Source organism: Pararge aegeria, chromosome 5 (assembly GCF_905163445.1).
Source record: "Pararge aegeria chromosome 5, ilParAegt1.1, whole genome shotgun sequence".
NCBI lineage: Eukaryota > Metazoa > Arthropoda > Insecta > Lepidoptera > Nymphalidae > Pararge > Pararge aegeria.
In genome coordinates, this window is record NC_053184.1 from 9,789,918 (window position 1) to 9,805,939 (window position 16,022).

The 16,022-nt window shown below is 39.2% G+C and overlaps 2 protein-coding genes across 2 annotated transcripts; one reads left to right on the forward strand and one right to left on the reverse strand.

Moving 5' to 3' along the window:
* The first annotated feature begins 2,631 nt into the window (after nucleotides 1-2,631).
* LOC120624014 (N-acetylglucosamine-6-phosphate deacetylase) lies at nucleotides 2,632-8,465 on the forward strand. Its single transcript, XM_039890321.1, has 6 exons — nucleotides 2,632-2,934; nucleotides 4,149-4,423; nucleotides 5,108-5,326; nucleotides 5,694-5,829; nucleotides 6,525-6,701; nucleotides 7,884-8,465. Exons 1-6 carry the CDS (start codon nucleotides 2,730-2,732, stop codon nucleotides 8,111-8,113), a joined length of 1,242 nt encoding a protein of 413 aa, XP_039746255.1. The 5' UTR covers nucleotides 2,632-2,729; the 3' UTR covers nucleotides 8,114-8,465.
* Nucleotides 8,466-8,664: 199 nt separating this feature from the next.
* LOC120623935 (uncharacterized protein K02A2.6-like) lies at nucleotides 8,665-12,897 on the reverse strand. The gene has a single exon (XM_039890228.1). The coding sequence runs from the start codon at nucleotides 12,715-12,717 to the stop codon at nucleotides 8,665-8,667; it is 4,053 nt and encodes a 1,350-aa protein (XP_039746162.1). The 5' UTR covers nucleotides 12,718-12,897.
* Nucleotides 12,898-16,022: the final 3,125 nt, after the last annotated feature.

Consider the following 16,022-nt stretch of genomic DNA (forward strand, 5'->3'; position numbering starts at 1 on the left):
AAGTGTTATAAGTCATAACTCAAAATTGTACTTTCACACTGCGAAGCCACCGCATTTATGCATTACTGGTTTTTTTAAATATTTCAGTAGGTAACAAAGGTAGTTTGGCTTGACTACTTATGTGTATACTTAGATAGAAGTCAGAATTTAACTTGGTAGTCGAAGTAAGCTTGCAACAGGGGTTTTTAAAGCACTAAGATACTCTGTGCTTATATCCAACTGAGTACTTATATTTAATTTGTGCCGTACTATTTTATTTTTTATTTATTTATTTATTACACAAACTACTAAAATTATAAATCTTCGCATCCTGAAACTCACATGAGTTTATTTGGACGCTGCACATTCCTCTAAAATCTCATAAGTTTATAAGTTTATCATATATTAACCATTAAATAGCAATACAGTATACAGCAGGTAGTACACTAATAAATCCAGTGTAGGTAATTCTGAACTGCGAGCCATCGCGTCGCTCAGTAGATACGAGCGACCGGTTTGGCGCTGCCCCGAATGCATACGTTATACAGGTGTTCCAATAATACTATGTTTAAAGGTTTTAAGTTACATTTATTTCATGGTAATATTTGTTTAGAATGCATTTTACGTTACTCATCGTCACTGAATTTCTCAACGTTAGGGGTAGTTCATTTATTAATCTAGGTAGCATATATTTAGTGGTTCTCTTGCCGTAATAATTATTCGCTCCTGTAAGGTTTATTTTTTTTCTTGTATTCTTCTGGTTATTATTGCCGGCTTATACGTATTGTTTTCATTATATTTCAAAAAGTTCTCGATGAGTAATTGTAATTTAATTTTTTGTTTTACTGTGAGTGTTTTGCATTGCTTATAAATCCATGTATCGTCGTGTTTGTGTTTTAGTGTACGACTGTATATAATAATCAGAAATACAGTACAATATACGATGCGAGACATTAAAAAAATTGTTTTAACGTTGTTTCACGTCGTCATCCAATAATAATTTCGGACCCACCTATTTTCAAAACATTCCACATGCGGATTCCTTCCCATATAGTTTATTTGCTAAATTTCCTGGTGTGTATATAAGTTTAGAAATTCACACATTGACAGGAAGTCAAGCAGACGTATTTATATATAATGCTATGCCCCATGTTTGAACTCTAGGTTAGTTAAAAGAACACTTAAAGCTTTTTATATACGTCCATCTTCAATAGATATCAACATCATCATATCAACCCATTACCGGCCCACTACGGGGCACAGGTCACCTCCCACAATGAGAAGGGTTTAAGGGTGTACTCCACGGTCCACCACGCTGGCTCAGTGGCGTTGAACTTGCAGTAGAATAAATAAAAAAGTTGATAAAAAACCAATGACAAGAATAAATATTTAATACAAGTTAACTTTTACCAGGCATTTAAAAACGACAAAAGCTACATTTATAATACGAGTAGTTGCCTGTGATCATACACCCTCAGAGGTTCATAGTTTGTGTCAAATCAGGAATAAGGGGATCCGTAGACGAACTAGAGTTGCCGACATAGCTCGGAAAACCGATTGACCCAAGGTGCTGGAATGACGACCTCGCACCGGTAAACGCAGCATTGGTAGACCCCTGATAAGGTGGACAGATGACATTAAACGAGTCGCAAGGAGTCGCTGGACCAAGATGTTGTTATTAGTAACCTCCTACAAAAGACGTCTAGGGACATATTTAAAGAAAAGGGGCAGGCTCTCTTCTTTGAATTTTTTACATTAATTTGAATAGTGAAACGACGTAAAATCAAAATACGAAATTCACGACTGCTATGTCATCAACATCATTGTGCACCACGTCCATCTTTCGGCTTGAGTCGGAACGAGCCTTACAAACGACTTAAGCGCTTATTTCCATTTTTCTTACTTCAAAACTTTACTTTCGTAAATTTATAAATCGGCGTATAAATTTTGTCTACGTGTCTAATTTCAAGTTTGTAGTTTTAATAGCTTCTGCAATTCCATGATTAGTCAGTTATGTGTTGTTTTTGCCATAGAGTAATAAAAAGATTGTATTTACGGCAATAACAACACATACCCCACACAGATGCAATGACTCTTGTGTAACGTAAAAAATTGGTCAAAAGGGCAGCAGTTTTCTTCTTCTACAACTGTAGTGGGCTATACGTGTGGTTATTGACCTATGACATTGTAAAAGTCATTTACTATGTCATAAAACATACTCTTTTACAATAATTGAACACATCTTTTACTGCTGCTGTTTTGATCAATTTGTCATTCAAATACTATAAGAATAAATCGAAGTACCTTTTACTACATACTATCCATAGTAGCCTCAAAGGACATAGCTCAGCACCATAGTAGGTAACTCTTCCTCTTCTTCTTCTTCTTCTTTTGATTTATGGCTTTTCTTAGTGCCTAAATAGCACTATGTAGTTTCCAGTGTCAAGTAGCTTATATTTATAGTAACTCTATTTAACTATAAAGTTTTATAATAGAATTACTATACCACTGAAGCTGTCAAGTCTCAATGTCTTCTTCTTTTGATTTATTCGCTGTCAATGTCGTTGCCTTATCGTAAAATGTCACTGTCATTTTTAACTGACTGCTGACACTTGACATTACACTACAGCAAACAAGTGGTGGTATTTGTAATGAACGCACGTATTTGAATCTTTTAAACTATAAACTAATTTGTTTATTGTTGGTTAATTGTTTTCATTAATTTAAGTGCGAATTATTTTATATAAATAATGAAGGAAAACTCGATAATTCGTATTCACGACTGTTATATATTGCGTGATGGTAAAATAATTAAAGAAGACCTCTGGATACGAAATGGTGTTATCGTAAACCCCGAACAAATATTTTATGTAGAACAGGCTGAGGCTGACCACACAATAAAAGCATTCGAAAATTTACTAATAGCACCCGGATTTATAGATATTCAAATAAACGGTGAGTACCGTTAGCAACCTACTCTAAAAACTGGTTTCGATTTTCAAACATTCTCAATTCTAGAAATATAATATAATAAGTATATACAGATTAACTTTATCTTAAAATGTTACTAGTAAAGTGATACCTTTAATGGGAACCCTATCCTTTCAGCGATAAAGTAATAAGTCATACTCATTGGCTTACCTACCCAGACACTACCTAGATTTGTAAAATTAGCAACAGCAAGCCAAGAACAATTTCATCAAAATAAAATGTCTTGTCATGCACTTACTTCCCCTTTATGTATGCAGCTGAGACATGGACTGCTATAACTTGCCTTTTAAATATGGTATTGAAGTCTTGAGATGCTTAAAAAGCATGATAAATCAAAGGAAAAGTGAATTTCAACTTAACTTCTCTCTCTCTCTCTTCTGGTTTGTAATTTTTATTAGTCTTTTTACATACACTGACAATTGCTTTAAGGCTGATAAAAAAGGCATATACTAATTTTGGAGTTGTAGGTTCAAATCCTGTCAATTTCAAAATTTTTACATGCATATCTAAATCCATAACCTATTGTTGGGCGGATCAATTAATCAGTGCTAGACAAGTGTCAAGCAGTATGGGTTTAAGCAAGTCAACACTTATTTTAAGTAAGTCAACACTTACATGGAAACAATATTCATTGTAGCAGACTTCAGTAAGTGGATTGATTTGAGTGGGGCTGTGCGCCTCAATAATTAGGAATATGATGCAGTCAGTAAGATGATTAACTATCAAATGACCCTTGACATTTACAAGAATATAGCCGTCATCGTCCCATTAACGGGGACAGGTCTCCTCCGAGAGTGAGAAGGACTTTAGCTGGCAAAGTGCTAACTGGTAGACTTCACACACCTTTGAGTTTCCTCACTTTGTTTTCCTTCACTGTTAAAGCAAGTGATATTTAATTGCTTGAGGTATATGCCAGCGTTCAAACTCAGTCCCCCAAAAATGAAGCCAATGTCCTTATCACTAGGATATCTCCACACTGAAAGAATATTGTAATATTCTTATATATATGCATCATATAAATAAGAATATAATAATATTCTTATATATTTGCATCATATGAAAATTTCAATTCAATCCATTAAGTTCTTCTCAACATTAGCACTATGAAGCTTAATTTTAATGTATATGATTTTAAATATCTATGAAAATTGCTTACTTAAATACTTTATCTTTAACAGGAGGGTGGGGAATTGACTTCTCGTATGATTCTGATAATGTTGAGCATGGCGTAAAAACAGTTGCAAAGAAGTTATTAGCCCATGGTGTGACTTCATTTTGTCCAACTATGGTTACATCAGACAAAGATAAATATGCAAAGATTCTGCCCAAGATCAAAAAAGCACAAGGTGGTCCAGAGGGTGCAACTGTGCTTGGTGTTCATCTTGAAGGACCATTCATTAGTCTAGCTAAGAAAGGTGCACATGCAGATGAATATATTAGAAATCCTGACAAAGTAAGTATTGGCTTCTGTCCGCATATAATATTATGTACTTTCTTTTATAAAAACGATTTTTATTGAAGTAACGAAATTAAACCATTTTCAAATGCTCATATTTTTTAAATCTTAAAAATATTATAATAGCAAAATATTGTCTCATCTCTCAAGTGTTCTTAAGTTGTTTCAACTCTTGAGCTTCCTATTGATATGAATATCTACTTATTGTTTTGCAATATTTACTATCAAAGAAATATTTATCACTGGCCTACTTTGGTTTTATTAAACCACACACAACAGGATACTGAACTCTTATCATCTGACATAAATATTCCAATACAATCTTCCATTAGTGAAATTAAATATTGGCAATATTTAATTTCACTGCATCATTTAACTTTAGTGAAATCAATTCAAAATCTTTATGAACATAAAAACTGGTTTTTAAATATACATCCCAGAAATGTCGTTTTATGATTTTCGTCTGTTTGTCTTTTCCCGCAAAACGCGGAAACTGTAGAACTTATACTTTAATTGGCTTATACTCTGAGTTAACTTTTAGGCAAATTTTTATTTTTTTAGATATAAAAATGTCTTGCCCTGGATGAAAGATTTCGTGAGTTTTAAGCCATGACTCTGTCTTATCTTCTTTTATTGGAAATCTAGTATCTACCTTCTTTAATATGCAACAACTTATTTTAGGGTTTAGAATCACTTGAGGAGGTGTATGGATCACTAGACAATGTTAACATTGTCACTATAGCTCCCGAGCTACCTGGCGCATTGGATGCTATAAAGGGACTCACAAAAAAGGGCATCAAAGTTGCTCTAGGACATTCCTCTGCTAGTCTCGCCGAGGGAGAGGACGGTGTCAAGAGCGGCGCGAATTTAATAACTCATCTATTTAACGCCATGTTACCAGTAAGTTAAGTTTAATTTAGTGATATTACTTACTTCATGTGACACGATTACTGCACTAAGTAACTAGACCATAATTACCATGACTTTGCAACGCCATCTAGTGACAATAATTTTTTACAGTTTACGGTGTTTTCACTAGGTGGCGCTCCTTCTATTTATGTTATGTATACAAAACATTGTTACTTTTCACGCGATCGAATAAGTAGAAAATCTCACACTATGTTCCTACTCAAATCGTATTTTGGTGGATCTTGGTCCGGTTATCACGTATCCGGTAGAGCGAATTGAGCTTAAAATTTTTATGTCATAGGTTTCTATAGAGTAAGAAACACTGCTATAAAAAATAATGTGTTATTTTAATCCACAGTTCCATCACCGGGACCCTGGTTTGGTAGGTCTGTTGGCATCCACAACAGAACGACAAGTCTATTATGGAATAATATCTGATGGTATACACACTCATCCAGCTGCACTCAGAATAGCCTGTAGAACTAATCGTGATGGTAAGAATGCCTAGTTCTTACTAATGATTCCCGGCTGATCCCCTTAATATAAGGAATTAAACTGCCTCTGTTCCTGGCGGCAAGAAATACTTGCTGAGAGATCTAGACAGCGGTGTCACATTAGATCGTAACCGGTCGACATGAAACCAAGGACCAGGCCAGACACGAGACGCAAGCAGAAGAAGAAGAACGGAAAAAGAGAACATCGTGAGGAAACCTGCATGCCAGAGAGTTCCCCATAACGTTCTTCTTAAGGTGTGCGAAGTCTACCAATCCGCATTTTTTTTTTTTTAATTTTCGTTTATTCATCAAAACATAATTCTTACTTCCATACTAATGTTATAAAAGTGTGTTTGTTTGTTCTGCTTAGGGCCTTAACTAAGCAAGCAATCCACGTTATATGTTGGAAGGACGGTCGGAGAAGTAACATGGGCTGATTTTTCCCATGAAAATCAACAGTTCCCACGGGATTTGTAAAAAACAGTAATTAACAGGGACGAAGTCGCGGTCAACAGTATAACAATTTTGTAGGTTCTGTGCACCCTTAAGCCTTGTCTAACTTAGCCAGCGTGGTTGTGTTTAACCTAGCCAGCGTGCTGGACTACGGCCTAAACCCTCCTCATTCTGCGATATCCGTGCTTTTTTGTAGTGGACTGCTAATGAGATGATAATTGACATTACATACTTCCTATCAGGTTTGGTGCTGGTCAGCGATGCGTTTGCAGCCCAAGGTCTTGCAGATGGTACTTACCGCATAGGCCCCATGGCTGTGAGCGTTGACAATGGAAGAGCCTACGTGGCTGGTACAAAAACTCTATGCGGTAGTACCACCGCGCTGGACGAATGTGTGAAAACTTTTAAGGAATCTACAGGTAATTTTTTTCCATTCATCGCTGCCATCATTCAGATTCACCTCTACCTACCTAGGTAATCTATCAAGGAGGTAAACGGCACACATGTAAATCCCCGCCCACTTTCACAAGAGGTCTATCCTACCTATCTTAGAGAAAAAGTGGGCGAAGCTGTACCCGAGTTACGATTACTTGCCTAGCGCAGAGGTTTAAGTGGCAGGTCCCAGATTCGATCCCCTGCGGAGACCGGAAATTTATAATTCAGATTTTTCTCTTGTCTGGTCCGGTAATGCTTCGGCCCTGGCTAGTTACCACACTACCGACAAGCCCTGCCGCCAACCTATTTTAGTTTTCCGCTACGTCGCGTAGAAACCAATAATTAGGGGTATTTAGGGCTTTAATATAACTGCCATACCCCTATAAGGTTAGCCGATTATGATCTTAGACTCCATCAGCTTACCACCAGCTGAGACTGCAGTCAAGGGCCAACTTTTAGTGCAATAAATAAAATAATTCGAGTCACATCCATTCGCTGCTTTATGTTTTAAAATAAAGCATGGCTATGGTGTCGATGGGGAAGCGGTGATAGCGCATTGAGTAGGCGCTCGACTTCACTTTCGGGGGGCGAGTTCGAATCCCAGTTCGCACCTCTAAGTCATGTTTTAAGTTATTAAAATATCACTTTCTTCAACGGTGAAGGAAAATATCATGAGGAAACCGGCATGCCTGAGAGTTCTACATAATGACAATCCGCACTAGGCCAGTGTGGTGGACTACGGCCTTAACCCCTTCTCATAGGAGAAACCCGTGCTCTGTAGTGTGCCGGTAATAGGATGATGTGATAATGGCCATGGTTTGATTCGAAACAACGTTATCTATAACGAAACAAATGTAATATACATTCATGTTTGCTATCTTCGAAACCTCTTAACAAATTTTGACGACTAACACGCTCGTAGAGAATTTGTGATCGTGTTCAGTTTTACAGCTAGAAAACAAAAAAGAGAGGGATATAAAGCTAGCTGCTGTGAGACGGGTTTGCTGGCTTAGCATGGGTTTTCTGCGAAACGAGAAAAAGATAAAATGTTTTTAATTTTTCATTTTGTAGTCAGAAAAACCGAAAACATTACTGCAAACAATAATGTATTTATATTTATCTACTAAATAAGAATATGTTTTTCATAAAACTATATTACTTTACAGATTGTACATTAGAGTACGCTTTACAAACTGCCTCACTCCACCCAGCTAAGGCTTTGGGCATCGATCATAAAAAAGGGAATTTGAATTTTGGCTGCGACGCCGACTTCGTGGTACTGCACCCTAAAACACTGAAGGTGATGTCTACATGGATAAACGGGGAAATGGTTTTTGTCGACGAAGAGATATCGATTACAAATATTCAGTTAAACGCTAAAAATTTGACTAGATAGTCTTTCCCAATAATGAGGACTTGACTTAGCGAAAAAAGCACCAAACCAACGTATTTGGTAAAAGTGTTTTAAATCAAAGTCTTGTAAAGAATTTGATTCTTACAAAATCAATTCGGTAACAAAAGAATACTTTTGTTTATTTTAACGGGAACAACGATTTCCGATACATACCTATTATTGGAAATTGAACGATTTTATTTGATAAATTTTTATTGAAAAAATAAAGCATTTTTACACGCTTAGTTTAAGAATAAGAAAAAATATTTCACGGTGCAGCATCCTAATTTCGGGAATCCATATAAGATGAATAAATAAGGTAGGTATACAATCTACACTAGTTTTTGTTGGAAAAATTTGAAAATACTTCATTGTTTCATACATCTGTATACCACTAAGCTCCGACAGTTAAACTTATTTAATTAACAAAAATGCTGAGTAATAAAACACGCGTCGGATGCTAACTGACATTTATTATGGAACTACCTTGCATACCTCCCTTTAAAGTATAACAATAAGTGCAATAACAAAAGTGTTCTTATATTATACGTACTCTAATTATTACTTAGGTTATTATAACGTTCGTATGCTCTCAAAGCGCGCGCCGAAGCACCCGGCACTGGAGGGTTTCCCACAGGAAGCGGAAAAGGGACCGATTCCACAGAAACTGATGCCTCCTGCGCATCCTCATGATCGGAATGCTCTTTTGCTTCCTTTATCTGGGATGGCTGACCAACACTGGGTGTTTCGGTGTCGCTTTCGACATTGGCACCGCTAGTACTATTTTTCCCCTCCGGTTGGCTAGCACGAGACAAGGAATACCTATTATTATTATTCTTAAGCGGAGCAAGCTGGTCTTGATGTCTGCGCCACTCCGTTCCGTTACCCACTTTGACTTTATATGATACTGGCCCCGTTTGCTCCGAAATTAAACCCTCAGACCATTTCCCCGTTCTTTTGGTATAATCGCGTACCAGTACCGCTTCGCCTATGCCGAATGCCCTATTACACCCTGTGCTCCTAGCTCTCTGCTTATCCTGTTCCTCGCGGACAGTTGAAGTAACGTCTGGCCGCAAGGCATCCAACCTGCTCCTTAGTCTATGACCTAGTAAAGCCACGGCGGGTGAAACCTTAGTGGTCGCATGATCACAATTTCGGTATTGGAACAGAAATCTGTTTAATGCCACTGATATGTCCTCCCTTTCATATTTAGCTCGCTTTATTATTTTCTTCACCGTCTTAACCGCGTTTTCCGCCTCACCATTTCCTTGAGGTCGATAGGGTGTTGATGTCGTGTGTTTAATACAGTTCTTAAGGCAATACGTCTTGAACTCCTCTGAGAGGAAGGGAGGGCCGTTGTCTGTCACTAATTGGCAAGGGAGACCAAATCGCGCAAAAACGGATCTTAAAGAGTTAATTGTCACACTAGCGGTTGTTTTTAACATCTCAACAACCTCTATCCACTTAGAGTGTGCATCGACTATAATGAGGTACCGCTTACCACCGCAATCCGCGAAGTCCGCGTGTAAACGTTGCCACGGATGCTGAGGAAACTCCCAGGGATGCAAGGGGGCGCGAGCTGGTGCATCCCGCACGTGCCGGCAAGCAGGGCACGAGCGGCATAGCTCTTCGATGTCATTGTCTATATTCGGCCAATATACATAATTTCGCGAAATATTTTTCATTTTATTCATCCCAAGGTGTCCCTCGTGTAGTTCTCTCAGGACTGTTTTCCTTAATCCCGATGGGATGATCACCCTGTACTTATACATCAGGCATCCCAAATCCACGCAAATTTCGCTTTTACGAATAAAATATGCCTTCTCTTCATTACTAACGACAGACGCCGGCCAACCGAACATTACATATTTTATTATTTTACATAATACGGAATCTTTCTGAGATTCATTAGCAATCTGTTTAAAGTTAACCGGTAGCATTTCCTCAAGTAAGTTAGTATAAGTTACTTGTTGGGCAGGGTGTGTGCGCGATTGCTCGTGCAAAATCGGTAGACGCGATAATGCGTCTGCGGGCCCATTGTTTTTCGATCGTACAAACTCGATCGAAAAATCGTAACCCGCCAGTCGCACGGCCCATCGCTGTAACCTACTTGCCGCTGTTTGGGGAATACCATTATTATTACCGAATATAAACGTTAACGGTTTATGGTCCGTTTTTAATACGAAATGTCTACCAAATAAAAACTGATGATGTTTTGTTATACCAAAATATATTGCTAAAGCTTCTTTATCTAATTGACTGTATTTTTTCTCAGCCTCGTTAAGTGTGCGGGACGCACAGCTGACAGGCCGTTCCTGTCCGTCTTCGTAGCGATGGGCTAGCACGGCCCCGATTCCGTAAGCACTGCTGTCTACTGATAGCACGAGCGGTCGCCCTTCCTCGTAGTGGGCCAATACACGCTTGCCTAGCAAAGCCTTTTTGGCCGATTTAAAGGCGGTGTCGCAATGCAAATCCCAATTCCATTGATTTTTTCTTTTTAACAGCGCATGCAGCGGATACAAAATTGTACTTAGATTTGGGATAAATCTACCGTAATAATTAATTAGGCCCAAAAAACTTTTAAGTTGCGTCACATCTTTGGGCGTTGGGATTGCGTGAATCGCCTTCAGCTTCTCAGAATCGGGGTGTAAGCCCTCCTTATCTATTACAAAGCCCAGATAGTTTACATTTTTCTGTAAAAAATTACATTTGTTTAATTTAACTGTTAGGCCGGCCTGCCGTAATCGCTCCAATACAGCTCGCAGATTGTTCAGATGTGCCTGTCTATTCTGACCCGTCACACATATGTCATCGAGAAAAACTACCGTACCTGGTACCCCCCGTAAGGTCTCTTCCATTAACTTTTGGAATTTTTCAGGTACGCACGATAATCCGTACGGCGTCCGGCGGTATATAAACGTTCCGATATGTGTCGTGATTGCGGTATACTTTTGAGAACTTTCTTCTAGAAGGACCTGCTCGTAGGCGTGGCGAAGGTCAATTTTACTATATTCCTCGCCATTGCTTAAATTGGTAAATAACTCGTCAATACGAGGCAATGGATAGTAATCTCTTTTTAGTTTAGGATTAATCGTTATTTTGTAATCCCCACAAATTCGGATATCTCCATTACTTTTGACTACCGGCACGATCGGTGTACCAAAATCGGAATGATCGACGCGGTAAATCGTACCGTCGGACTCGAGCCGTGCGAGTTCCCTTTCGACGCGTTCGCGAAGCGCCAGCGGTACAGCGCGCGCCCGTACATACACTCCGGTACTATCTGTGAGCTGTAATTGTAGCTTTCGGTTACAAGTTCCCCGCTTCTCACTAAATACCTCTGGAAATTCCTTGGACAAACGGGTCACAAATTGATCCTCCTCTATTATTTCGTTAATATTTATTTGCGTTATCTTTAAAGCGCGGAGCCAGTCCCTACCGAGCAAAGGCCTATTACCGCCTTGAATAATATACAACCGCAAATCTTTACTAATAACCGACTTAAGTTGTACCCGTACTAATATATATCCGAGGGAATCAATACGTGACCCCGAGTAACTGCGCAAAATTAAATTATCTTTCACAATCTCTTTATGTTTAAATAGTTTCTCGTAACATTCTTCGTTAATGGCCGATATTCGGCTACCCGTGTCGATTTCGACTTCTAAAAAACTATCTTCTACCTTTACTTTTAAATAATATGGCTTGTTACCTTGAGTAATAATGTCAATATTAAAAAAGTCCTCATCCGAACTCTCACTGATAAAACTTTGACACTTCACCTCACTTTTACGCACACTTTTGCACATGACCTTGATGTGCCCGCGCTGGTGGCACTCGTCGCAGGTATAATTAGCGAACCGGCACCGCCCGCGATGCCTGCGGCCGCAGCGCCAGCAAGCCGCCGCCGCAGCGCTCGCCGCGCCGCCGCCGCCGCCGCCGCTCGCGCCGCCGCCGCCGCCGCCGCTTGCGCCAGCGCCGTCGCATGCCGCGCCTGCGTCGCCGCCGCCCGGGCGCAGCGCGCGCGTCCGCTGGCTGCGCGCCGCATGCAGGCCCTCGCCCGCCTGCCCGGCGCTCGCTGGCATCTCGCCGCCGCTTACCCCCGCGTGCCTCTCGGCCGCCTCTAATGCCAGAGCTAGCTCCACTGCCTTTTTGTAGTCCAAACTTTTTTCGGCAAATATTCGAGATCGCATGACGTCACTCGCTAAACCCGAGACAAATTGATCTCGGAGGTCCTCTTCTAATCTTGTACCGAAATTACACGTGACTGCTAAATGCTTCAGGTGCTGCAAATATTCAGTCAAGCTTTCGTCTGGTCGCTGCCGTCTTTGTCGAAAAACATGTCTCTCGGCTATCTCGGAACGTTGCGGCTCCAGATGGTTTGTGACCAGCTCGGTAAGGGTATCGAAAGACTTATTCTCTGGGTGGTCCGGCGCACACAGGTCACACATCAACGCATATGTCGCTTCACCTACCACAGTAATTAACATCGGCACCTGAAGTTCATCTCTAATCTCATTTAGGACAATAAATTGCTTGACCCGTCGTATGTAAGCCGGCCATTGTTTCGAGGTTAAATCGAAAGGTTCGATTTTGCCGATCGGCATGTTGTATCCCGTAAATTTAATCTTTTGTTCGAATCACAACACTAAATTTACTGATTAAACACAAAAAAACTAGTTTTACGGACATAGATTAGCTGATTAAAATCGATATTTGTTTTCACTCGTCGCCAGTGCTGAGTAATAAAACACGCGTCGGATGCTAACTGACATTTATTATGGAACTACCTTGCAAAAAATATTCCCAATTATACATTTATCTAATGTATTTCTAGGTTAAGTTTATTATGTGATAATTTTAATAATTACATTTAAAAAAGTTGCATGAAGTGCCTTAAATTTTGATGTTATTAATAAAATATTTTTTAAATACAATAATGGCAGTTTTATTAATCTCCTTCTATACAATGAGCCAATCCGCTTTGAAGCAGCGTGGTGGGTCTATACCCTTCTCTCCTGAATAAAATGAATCGCCTGTGGCCAGCAATGGAACACGTAGACTAATGATGATGTTAGAATGAAAATAAGGATTCCTTCTTTTTTGGCTTTAATCTGCAAAAACCAGGACTACCAATCTGCCGGTGAGTAGGTACAGCAAGCTTCCTAAATAACTCTAATTCAAAAACTCGGGTTTTCCCCTAATTTCGAGCGCTATTTACTACGTGACCACTCTAGTCGTCTCTCTAGAGATGTCGGGCTACATAGTCTTTTCTTTTTATAGTAGATTTTTTTGTGACAGAGCTCATACGGGGCAGTAGGTACTATCTACACATTTTTGCTGGTGGTAAGTAGAACTTAATTAGCATTTCAATGATTCATTTTAAGATTTTTAAGTGCCTAATACTTAAACGAAATAATATATTTCCAGCCAAAAAAATAACAAATCTTCCTATAATTAATAAAATTAAAATAACCTGTTTCATATTAAGAATTCTTTAATCACGTTTGGGTTATCATGTGCACTTATGGCAGGCAAACTCTTCAACTTCGCTTTTAGTATAGCCTATACATAATTCATGGACTTTTAATCGGCAAGCAATACTTAGACGCATAGCCATTTTTTCATTTGATTGGCAAACAAAATTAAGTATACCTACCAATCCAATCCTGATCTAGCTTCTCTTCGCAATCAGCGTTAATGGAACTGTCGTAAGTTAAATCTCTTTTTGTCGACTACCTACATTTTAGCGGAATGTTATTTTCTTTATAAAACAATTACCTAATCAGTTAGGTAACTAGCTCGCTCAACTGTCCCGCACTGTGCACCCTACTCAGTGCGCAGTTAATTTTTCTTTCTCCGTATTCTTCTTATTCTTCTTTTGCAATTTATAAAAAAAATGGTACAATGTATGTTTTAAACTATGATAACAATACAATAATGAAACATAAGTGTCTACTGCATACCTTTATAGATATATTCAAAATAAATCAAACCGCTAAATACAAAAAAATAGGTAGTTTTCCAACCATGTCCGAATGCTTCTTTTTATACTAAAATTACAAAAAGCACGTGATTGGTCGGCCAATCGTGACCTTTCATTCGAGGAACGTTCTTCTGTAGCACTAAATTTTAGAAAGATATTTCCATTTATCCATAGGGGAAACCGTTTTCCCTATGTTTTTATAAGCTCACTGTCGCCGCCAGACATCACCGTCACGTGTCGCTCGAGCGCGACCTGACCGCAGGGACCTTAACTCATTCAACCGTCCTATACCGTGGCAAAATACAGTCAACTACTTTTAGATTTAACTTTTGACAGTCGCTTTAACTTCGCAGATCACATTAGCGCAGCCCGTAACAAGGCTGCCTTCGTCCTCGGTATACTCTACCCCATTCGAAACAGACGTAAAGTGACACTATAAAACCTGTGTCTGCCCTATCATGTCATATGCGAGCGTCGCCTTCGCGATTCCAGACTCCAAAACCGCATCATACGCAACGCTACCGGGTTCCCCTGGTTCGTACGCAACGTCGAGCTTCTCAGAGATCTCAAACTCCCCACTATTGCTCAATATTTCAAAAAATTCTCGAAAATGTACTGAAATCCAACCGACATCCCAACCCTCGCATAGTTGCGACTTCGTTTTACTCACCCAACCTTAGCGCCACTCTCAACAAGAGAATGCCTAAACATATCCTACACAAACCTGACGATCAGATTACTACTGGCAATGCTCCCTATCAGAGCACACAATCAACCTCTGCACAGCGTCTTCGCGTTCGCCGGCGAAGACGAGGTCCCAGACTTCTGACGTCATCCGGACGTAGGCTCGCACGAAGTTCTCGGATGCGTACTGACTAATCACCGTCCGTAGCCCTTTCACTCCAATTGTAGCCTGAGCAGAGGTTCGGCCTCACATGAGGCGCCCTAAAGCCGAGGAACCCTTCGCTTTTTCGAGCCCTAGGGTTCAAACTCTTCCTCCAGAACCCCATTCCGAGGCTAGCCAATAAGCCCGCGCTACGCTCTTAAAATCATTAGGGTTAATCAGCTACACACAATCCGAAAAATAAAATAAAATAGGGATTTTTTTCCGTAATTAATAGCAGGCTGTCGTTATCGTACGTAGCGTTCCATTTTCCGCTGACAATCTGAGAGATGTAGACTTTTTTTTGATCAACTTTTTGTAGGACCAGTACAATCGTACCTACCACTAAGGCCTGATTGCGAGCGTGGAAAACTAAGTTTTTTTTATTTCTTGTGGCCCAACTCCCCAAATCGGTAGTCCTTTCGTAAAAATTTCGTGTAAACTGAAAAAAATAGCACCATTCTATAAAGCAAAGGTTAAGTTTTTTTGCAGTAAATTGAGTGGGCATTTACTATCTATCTATCATGACAGTAAGTCTCAGAGAAACCGGATATGGGAACTGGTTAGTCACCACCACCTTAGAATGCATTTATACACTTACCAGTAGGTGAGATTGTAGACAAGGGCCAACTTGTAGAGGTATAAAGATTAAGTTTTGATTATAATGATTTATTTTCATTTGCTCACTGATGGCAAGTAAATCATTGAAATCAAGTATTTTGCCCTCAATATGGATCCTCCTAGACAATGGCAATTAGCGTTAAGTAAATAAATTAGGTACTTTTGACCATAAACAAGTATGGTCAAAAGTAGGTTTAGATGTATTTTTACTATTATTAAAGAATTGTTTTGAAATTAAAAACGCCTTGTAGTGGCATGGAAAATCTTTATTGAAGTAAATATATTTATAAAGTCAGTACAATTTAAGTTCAATAGTTTCCAAAAATATTAAAGTGCAGGTTGCTGATCACCTGGCAATGTTAAATATGATTATTTCTTAATTAAAATACAAGCTAATATTGAGAAAACTGTAATATGTGAAT